General features: G+C 44.8%; 1 protein-coding gene across 1 annotated transcript; it reads left to right on the top strand.

Moving 5' to 3' along the window:
- Positions 1 to 4,827: 4,827 nt before the first annotated feature.
- On the top strand, positions 4,828 to 9,416 carry TPBG (trophoblast glycoprotein). Its single transcript, XM_015623251.2, has 2 exons — positions 4,828 to 4,924; positions 5,329 to 9,416. Exon 2 carries the CDS (start codon positions 5,453 to 5,455, stop codon positions 6,572 to 6,574), a length of 1,122 nt encoding a protein of 373 aa, XP_015478737.1. The 5' UTR covers positions 4,828 to 4,924; positions 5,329 to 5,452; the 3' UTR covers positions 6,575 to 9,416.
- Positions 9,417 to 9,776: the final 360 nt, after the last annotated feature.

The following is a 9,776-nucleotide window of genomic DNA, read 5'->3' as shown; positions in this document are numbered from 1 at the left end:
ACAACATTGCCAGTTGGCCAAAAAAACAGGATTTTGAGTTCAGTGTCAGCTGGGAGTGACTGTGTGTAGCAAGGCAGGTCACCATGGCCCAGAGCAATGCTAATCCAACAAATAATCTGCTCAGCCAATTTCCCAGGTTTGCCTTCAGACGTCTAGATTGACATCCCAAGAGGACACAAATATACAAGCTTTCCAGCTGAAGCCTACTCATATTATCAACCCTGCACTGTGAATCAGAGTAACAAGGAGCAATCAGAAAGCAGGTCATTTTGGTCCTTCCGGAAGAACTAAAATGAGAAGGCTTATTTTGTAGAAGGAAGAGTTTTACTGGCTGTAGTGATTTACTCTGTGTAGAGTTTACTTAGAAAATAATCCAGGTCTTAGAACTAAACTTACATACTTAAAATTAGAATAATGAAAAAGAAATTACCATTTTAAAATCCATCTAGGAATCCATCAAAGACAGCTTAAAAGTAAGACATGCATTGTTCCTGAGCAAAGAAAGAATAAAAGCATGGTTGAAAATTTAGCCTGGTTTGTTTAAGCATGTTAAATTCCCAGTTATATTGTGATGAACTTGTAAGCGGTTTTTCAGCTTGGCTCATGTTGCAGATACTCTACACGTCGGAACATGTCAAGCAGAGGGCAGAGGGATAAGCACACAGTGGCAGCATCTGGAATACAGCAATTCCTCTTCCCAAATCTTTTTTTCTACTACATTCCTGACTCCAGCTCTGACAGCTGGTTTTGCTGGAGGAAGTCACCCTTGCTTCCTTCTCATTTGAGTAGCAGGTTTTAACAATAAAACACTACAGGGAAACCTGGGGACCAGCTAAAGAGTGTGTCTTCAGTTTCAGCAGTTTTCAGCATTGCTTACATTCAGGTGGGGACATTTTTTCTTCTATGGTTCCTTATTTTCCCAGCTAAGCATGCAGGAGTCTCCAGTTAAAAAGAAGTTAAAACAGTGCACTGTGACAGATACCTAATTAACATATTTAAAGACCCCCCAAAAAGGTTACTTTTAGCTATAATATTTTTTTCTGTTAGTTCTGGCAAACTTCAATGTGTTTTCACAATATTAAAAATCAACATTCTCTGTAGGAAATTAACTTTCATTTTTTCAATATAAAAAACGGAAAGCATACAAGAGAATGCAAACATAGATTCCTTGAAGACTGTCTTCTCTATAGCTTCAATCAAAAACTATCACTATGAATTTAAGTGCACCTAAAAAGAAAACTGGGGCCTAAATGTTTATGGGTGTGAACATGTGAATGCTGAATAAAATTCAAACAAGAATTTGAGGCAACATTTGGTTGCCTAAGTAGTTTTATGACACAATCTTAAGTATTCTGATGGTGTTTGTTCAAAGGAAGCCAAGCCTCAAGGGAAACAGGTGTCCCTTGGAGGACCTGCTGGATCTCTCTATGTGAGGAAGCAGACGGAACTTGCAGCTTGTTCTTCCACTTTTGTGTGAAGATATTTTTGGTAGAAGGAAAGAATTCTGGTCTCTGTGCAATTGCTCACTTGGTTAATTATCTTTAGCAGATTATAAATACCCTTCCAAGGTCACTTCCTACAAAGTGCCAAGTATCTTCATACAATGTTGAGGCAATATAAAAACATTTCTCAGAAGAAACAAAAATCTCCCTGTTGATAAAGAAAAAAAATTAAAATAAAAAAATAAAAAATATGACCACTATTGCATGGAGTCCTGCCCCAAGTTATTCCAACTTCTTGGACATCAGGTTCAGTCAGGCCACTCAAAAAGGGTATCCAGCATTGTTTAGTATCTTTCCAAGGGGGCATTGAGAAGATTAATTAGGATGGGATCAATCTGAATGAATTTAATTAACAGTCTTAAATTTCAGTATATAAAATAATCTTTGAGATTTTCCTAAGGACAGTGAAGTGACATGAGCATCTACAAATGATACTTTATTATTTTCTAAGCTGAGAGCCTTAAAAGGGGAACAGCAATGCCAAAATGGTCGAGTAATACAGTTATCACAGGCTGTCCTGTGACTCTGCAGCCCCTTAGGTAGGTGTCCCATTTTCACTTTGTGGAAGCTGAATTACTGGAGTACTGATTTTCAAAAGCAAGCAGATTTCATCACATGAAACAAGCTTTAACATTCTGGGGAAGGATGGTCAGAGGTTTCCTTCTTGATTCCAGATGACCAGCATGTTATCCAGCCTCAGCCTGGAGTAGCAGAGACTGAAGCATTGTTTCAACCCCCACACCCTCTAACATGAGCTTCTCAGTCAACCCCTGAAAATATCAGACACAGGAATAGTTTCCAATAGTAAATTAACTTCCAGTTGAGTCCCATAGCCAAGGTGATATATTTTTAAATCCTGTAATTTAACTCAGGCAGAAGTTTTGCATAACCTTTATGCAAAAAAAAACAAACTATGAGATGAGATCCTATGGGCTGTGTGCAATGCAAATTCAAAAATCAATCAATTGTAATAGCCAAAACTGACCTGAAAACACATCAAAGTTGGGGTTTTTCATTTTCCTAGTACATTACAAACACATCCAGGAAATCTACTTAGTATAAGTGAATTCACCAGAAAGTTCCATTTTTTTTTTCAGAGGATGTCTCTAAGAAACATTGTTTTATTTAAACAAGAAGAAAATTAATCAGATCACAAGTGGTTTTCTTCCTTTTGCAAGTTTAAGCAGGTTTAGCAGGTACAATTTACTACTGGAATAATAGGAAAAAATAGGAAAATACTTGTTATCTATTATTTGCATTACTGCAGCACATTCAAGCACCTGTCAGTGAGCACTCCACAGAGATGGAAAGAAACCATGTCCCCTGCCCAAACAGCTAGCCTGCTGTGAAGGACAAGAGGCACAGTCCCATCTAGACAGTCATGAAGAACCCAAACTGCTAGGAAAACTGTTGAGCACAATAAGAAGATCAGTGTAATTGCTCCTAATTGTATTATTTAATTCAAAATTACATTGTATCTGAATATTGTATAAAAGGTGGTTATGGTTATGCTAATTTAGTATTTTTGATAGGATTTCTTTTTGGTAATATATTCAGTTACCTATTTTTAAAAGCTATCTCCTTTTGGAAACTACTTATTGGTCACTGAATTTTACCGTTGTCTAGTAGGACAGTTTGGGGGCAGGAGTGTTTCTTTGACTTTTTCAAAGAATTTTCATAGATTAGGAGAACAAAATGCAGGACAGCTTAACCTATCTATTCTTCTGAGCACTATAGTAAGAGGCATGACAACAACCTTTCAACCAACTAAAATCTCCTGCAGCATAGTGCCACTGTTTTTCTAACTTGACATCAAAGAAATAACTTCCCAAAGCTCTGGAACTGCTTGTGAGTCCAAGATCTCATTTGTATCACTATTACTTCAGCCACTCCGTATTTTATCTTCTCCATAATCTTCATGTAAGGGGTGTACTGCACTATCAGCTGGACAGCCCTTGCCTGTCACCCCAACCCCAGACTTTGCTGCACTGTAACACCACTGTCAGGCTAGAGAGAAGAGAACAATCCTACAATAACTGGTGTTTTAGTTCATTATTCTCCAGATTCTGGGGCTGATTTTATCAAGACTTCATACTGGACTCATCTGTTCATTTCCCCTATAGCTTTTGACAGCTCTGAGATTCCTGCTGACTCTACCAAAAAAAGGAACATAGTTTACCAGGAAAGCAGAAGGAGTGTAACTCTGACATACGGAGAGAAGGAAATCTTGTGTAGGCAGCCAACAGAAGGATCAGGAAAGCCCAAAGGAGTCATCGCCTCAAAACGTTCTGTTTCACATTGCTAAAACTAGTTATTTGTATACATTGGTGGATCTTTTCGGTTAATTAGGTGTTATTTAATGATCTCAATCACTTTCTAGGGACCTGTGGCCAAATACAGCCAAATACTGCCACATGGCAGCTCACACCATTCACGACTTTCTCTAATACCCCCTCTGTGGGAGGTATGTAAGCGAGTTACTCGGTCGCAAACCAGGCCTTGTTACACCCGGGTTGTTCAGCCTTGCCAGGACGGTTCTGGGACAGCCACAGCGACTGAAGCTGGTAAATATTTTACATGCAGACAGGTACTTACAGGCTTTTCCTCACCATAATAAAGTTTAAATCTCAGTCTTGAGCCGTCGATTTGCAGGTCCTTTTATTTTCTTAAAGATCCCTGCTATAATTTATTTTAGCATCTCTAAAGTTCCCGGTGGGTTTAAGTGTTGTTTTGGTGTTTTTAGGTTTGGGTTTGTTGGTTTCGGGTTTTTTCTTTTGCTTTAGCTTTGGAGCTCACTCGGTGTATTTCGTGGCTGCTGTTCCCTCCTCTCCCGAAACGCGATCCCTGGGTAGGCGGCCGGGGGCAGTGGCCGCCAGCAGCCGGCACGGCACCCCCGCGCTCGAAACCCGCCGGGATTCCCCATCCTGCCGCCGGCCTGAGCGCGCCCATCGTGGAAGCAGCGGGGAGCGGCGCCCAGCAGCCGCGGCGGGGCAGGCACAAGTAGGGCGCTGCCAGGCGGGGAGCGGAGCGCGGGGCTCTCCCTTCGAGAGGCGGGCGGGAGCCGCTCCGCGCACAGCGAGCCGAGCTGAAGCCCTGCACGGCGCGGCTCCGCTCGGCGGCCAGGTGGGTCGCCGGCAGCCCCACCTGGGCCCGGGGAAGAGGGGGACGGGACTCCGAAAGGAGCCTCCCGCTGGCTCCCGGGCGAGGCAGCCCGGCAGCGGCGGCTGAGCTGGAGCGCGGGGGCGGCGGGCTGGAGCCGGGCGGGGCGCGGGCGGCGGCTCCCCCTGGCCGGGCGGCGCTTGGTTTCTCCTGCCAGCGGAGGCAGGGCTAGGCGCGGCGAGGGTGGGCGCGGAGTTGGCGGCAGGGCTGGGGGCAGTCGGCGGCGAGCTCCGGCAGAGTTTGTTCTGCACGCGGGGCGGGAGGTGAGGGACGGGGTCCGGGACCGGGCTCGGCTCCGCGGTGGGTTTCCGGGGCGGGAGTTTATAGCGGTGCGGAGCGGAGGGGAAGAGCCCCGGGGTAGGGACGGCAGGTGGGGAGCCGCGGGACACGGTGGGCGGCAGCGGGTCAGACCCTCCTCTTCCCCTCCGTGCTACGCCGGTGGAGTCGACGGCCGGGTGGGAAGGTGGCGGCGTGAGCTGGAAGTGGGCGAAAACTTGTTCCTCCGCGTGTTCTCCCGCTCTGCCGCGAGGTCGGGGCCACCCGGGCGAGCCGCGTATCCGGGGCGGGGGCGGGGGACGAGACGCGGGCCGGGGGAGGGTGGGTGGGCGCGGGCAAGAGGAGCCGCGCCGCCCCGCCGCTGCCGTCTCCCTTTCCTCCCCTGCCGCAGGTCTCGCTGCGGAAAGCGGAGCGGAGCCAGCCCCCGAGGGGAAACGCCTGCCCCCGAAGAAAGGGCTGCCCGGAGCCGGAGGCGCCCGGAGGGAAAAGTTGCGTGCGGGGCCGGGCCGGGCGCGATGCCGGGGCGCGGCGCGCTCTGCCTGGGGCTGCTGCTGCCCGTCCTGCTGGGCTGCGGCTCGGCGCAGGCCGGCGGCTGCCCGGCCCTCTGCGAGTGCTCGGAGCCGGCCAAGACGGTGAAGTGCGTGAACAGGAACCTGACGGCGGTGCCCCCCGACCTGCCGCCTTACGTGCGCAGCCTCTTCATCACCGGCAACCCCCTGACCGACCTGCCGGCCGGCTCCTTCCCCGCTCAGAACCTGCCCGACCTCGCTTCCCTCAACCTCAGTGGCAACCACCTGCGGACCGTGGAGGCCGGCTCCCTCGCCCTGCCCGCCCTGCGGCAGCTGGACCTCAGCGGAAACGCGCTGGTCTCCCTCAGCCCGCAGGCCTTCGGGGAGGGCGGCAGCCCGCTGGAGGAGCTGGCCCTCCGCGGGGCCCTGCGCGAACACGGCGTCCTGCTCAGCCTGGCCGCCCTGCTGCAGTCCGGGGCCCTGCCCAACCTCAGCCGCCTGGAGCTGGCCGACAACGGGCTGCTGCTGCTGCCCGCCGGCATGTTCACTGCCCTGCCGGCCCTGCGGCAGCTGGACCTCAGCAACAACTCCCTGGTGGGCCTGCGAAATGTCTCTTTCCAGGGACTGGGCCAGCTGCAGAGCCTCAACCTCAGCGACAACTCCCTGGGTGTGCTGAGGAACAGCACCCTGGCCCAGTTCCGCAGCCTGCCTGCGCTCCGGCACATCGTCCTGGGCCACAACACCTGGGTCTGTGACTGTGCCATCGAGGACCTGGTGGCTTGGCTCAAGGAGAGCGACCAGGTGGAGGGCAAAGAAGCCCTGACCTGTGCCTCCCCTGACAAGATGTTGGGCAAAGCCCTGCTGAAGATCAATGGCTCGGACCTGAATTGCTCCATGCCCATAGACCTGCCTTCCCAGCTACAGACTTCATACGTCTTCCTTGGGATAGTCTTGGCTCTCATTGGGGCCATATTCCTCCTAGTTTTGTACTTGAACCGAAAAGGAATCAAAAAGTGGATGCACAACATCAGAGATGCCTGTAGGGATCACATGGAGGGCTACCACTACAGATATGAGATCAATGCAGACCCCAGGTTAACAAACCTCAGCTCCAACTCGGATGTCTGACGAAGTGCCCCAAATGCAGGGCAGTGCTAAGTACCTATGCATGAAAAGTAGACTTGTGCTTTACCCTTGTGCTTGCTTCCATCTCCCCTGAAAAGTCTCAGACATGCTTGTAACTTGAGGGGGATATGCCTCTCTGTGATGTCAAATTAATTTTTGTTTTGAGACACTGGACTGCTGAGCATGGCGTTCAGCTGCGTGTAGGAAACAAGCTGCTACTTAGTTTCCTCCTTACCTGTCTGCACTTGTGGGAAATGTTTTTTCAAGATGTCAAAAGAAAAAAAAGGATTCTCTCTGATGATCCAAAGCCACAAGAGTTTATAAAACGTTTACTGATGCAGACGCCATTCAACAAAAGCTGCCTCAACTTTTTGGGAAAAATAATGTTACGTTCCTCTGTGCCAGTTTTGATCTCGTATATCTGAATTGAGATACGATGATTACATTTCATAGACTATCTTGAGATTTTAAAAACAAAATAAACTCCTTTTAACAGCTCTTCAGAAGGAAATCAAATAGCAAGCATGCACAAATACTGTATAGTTTTACATGTTACGAAATTTACGATCTCAGTAAGTCCCTTACTATTTTGTAGTTACTTTTGATTGCAGTTTATGTGACTTGACAGAATTTTTTTATACAAACTGCATCTAAACTCCATCTAAACTCAGTCTGAACTGTTAAATTCAATAAACAGTCTTACAAGAACTGTTGTGTTTGCTGTTCTATGAGAAAAGTATGGACATCTAAGAATGTGAATAGTGCTATAGTCTCTGAAGTAATAGCTCTGCAGTAGTAATATGAATAAAAGTTTATACAAATGTGTAGCTTAGAGCCATAAATGTTTGACAATTTTGTGATATATGTTAGGAGAATTATACTGAGTTTAATTACACTGAGAATTAAATCATGAGAGCAGTTTCACTTGGCACAAACCCCTCAGACTGCGTTCTGAAAGCACCTGCATAATGTCAAGACAGATGTTAGGGTCCACTTTGCTGGGAAGGTACAAGCTAATAGAATTTTCATAAGGTCTTCTCTACCAAATTAAAAAAAAAAAAAAAAAATCAACCAAATTAAATTGTGGAGTTGGTAAGCTGAAGAACATTTTACCTGAACGGAATGGCTTATTGTAAAAAAATATATTTATGTGTCCTGAACTAAATTAAATGCAGCTCAATCGTGTGTGTGGTCAGCAAGCTCTAGGCTTGTGCATCACTACAGCATTTATTAGATTGCTGTTTCCTTTTTAAGGTCTTAGTACTTGAGAAGTTCTGTAGCGATCTACATCCAGTTACTTGATGGAACTTTGCATTTATCTTCATGCATTTAACAGGTGCATTCAGTATGGTATGTTGCTTACTACTTGTTTGGGAATGCATTTTCTTGTAAATAGATAAAGCATGCAAAAAAGCCCTTCAGAATGCCTAATTTAAGATGCCCCTCTGACCACATATAGAAGCGTTAGCAAGAACCTTGCAGTGGCTGCTGATAACTAGTGCACTTTTTCTAATCTATTTATGGTTTCTTAATGAAAAAAAATATAGACCAGCTGTAAAAGTGTGATGTGACTTGATGTATATCAGTTTATCTGTGGAGCTTTTTCCATGGTCACTGTTACTTGAAGCTCTTGAGCATCTCTCAGATTTTATGAATTGCTAGCTAATTCCTTTTGCTTTCAAAAGTGACAGTTTTCTCATAGACGTATACATTTGGTAAGAGCTCATAAATATAAAATAGTCTTTAAAGTATAAGAAGAAATATAATCTATTTTGGGCATCAGTATTATTCAAATGCATTTTTCATCTTGCAACTTCTGACAAAGCAAGTAGCACAACTTGCTTTTGACTAATTTTCTACTCCTTTAAATTGGATTTGTTTAATAGTGATTTTTTTAATGTACTTATGTGCATTTACCCTTAAAAGTAAAAAAAAGAATGGATATTAAGTACAACTCTTGTTTTGTAAATCAGTATATACTTTGCAATTAATGTGAATTAAGTGATAGCATATTTCTCCTGCTGTAATTTAAGTGTATGAGCAATATCTGGTTAATGGCATATGAACTAAGTTTGTGGATTCTTATAAAGCAGGCTGCCCATCTGAATATTAGCTGCCCATATTTTAAGGATAGTGTGAAAACCCCCGTGTGAAGAACTATTACTGTTGCCACTATGCAAACCCTTCATACTTGGTATACATCAGATAGTTTATGTAAGAAGCTAGAATTTACAGTAGCTACACAGTGTGCTTTGTTGTATCGGATATTCTGGAGATGATAAACTCACACCTGTACAGTGCCAAGAGGAGCAGAGCATCATCCTTGCTTAAGATGCTCCTGTAATATAATAGAGAAAATATGTGCAAACCAAGCCATTTCTTGGGCAATTTCCTGAGTTTTGTTAACAGATACTTTAAAGTAACTACAGTAAAAGCAATTATCCGTGATGTGTTAATGTAACAGCCATGCATTTGTAGAGCTGTGTAAGGACAGGCAACGACTTTAATTGCAGTCTCTCACCAACACACCGAGTATTTGTATAGTGGGCAAGTGTAACTATTGTTACTGTTACTACACATACTATTCTAAAGATTATTATTACTATTATTTTTGTATCTTAGTCAATGTAATAGAAATTTATTAGAGATCTGGTGACAGCTACTTTAAAATAATTTTTGTCATTTGCCTACATGTGTATTTATTAGGATGTAACATTTAGCATGTGTCAGTGTTGTGTTGGATGATGTTCCCCTGCAGTGTTTGACCAACCGTGAATGCTTTGGTGTTTTGTACAATGCATTATTTGATCTTAAATTCCCTTCCATAAACAGTGCTTGAAATTTGTTTTGCTTTTCTTTTACAAAATAATTAACAATGGTACTCAGAAGACACATAAAAGTAGCCCCCACTCTACTTCAGAATGCGGTTAAAAACTAAACACTTAAAAAATAATTAGTTTCGACATTCTTCTGAAGCACATTTTATAATCCTACTCTGCTTTGACACCTGAGATTCCAGTTGACTACTATTTCCAGAGCTGCTTATACATTCATTCTTCAATAAAACACATGCAGTTCTAAATGCCTCTAAAATATGTTTTGTATACATAAATCCCCTAAATTCTGCATGACACAGTTGTCGGTGAAAAACATCCAGATTAAAGTAGTGGGTAAAACCTTCATGAAAGACTGCACAGCAAAGAAG

This window comes from Parus major, chromosome 3 (genome assembly GCF_001522545.3).
Source record: "Parus major isolate Abel chromosome 3, Parus_major1.1, whole genome shotgun sequence".
NCBI classification, from domain to species: domain Eukaryota; kingdom Metazoa; phylum Chordata; class Aves; order Passeriformes; family Paridae; genus Parus; species Parus major.
Note: the sequence above shows the minus strand (reverse complement) of the source record. Positions and strands in the feature narration are given on the sequence as shown.

Coding starts and splice junctions, on each gene's coding strand:
- TPBG (XM_015623251.2), top strand. CDS start 5,453: ATGCCGGGGCGCGGCGCGCTCTGCCTGGGGCTGCTGCTGCCCGTCCTG.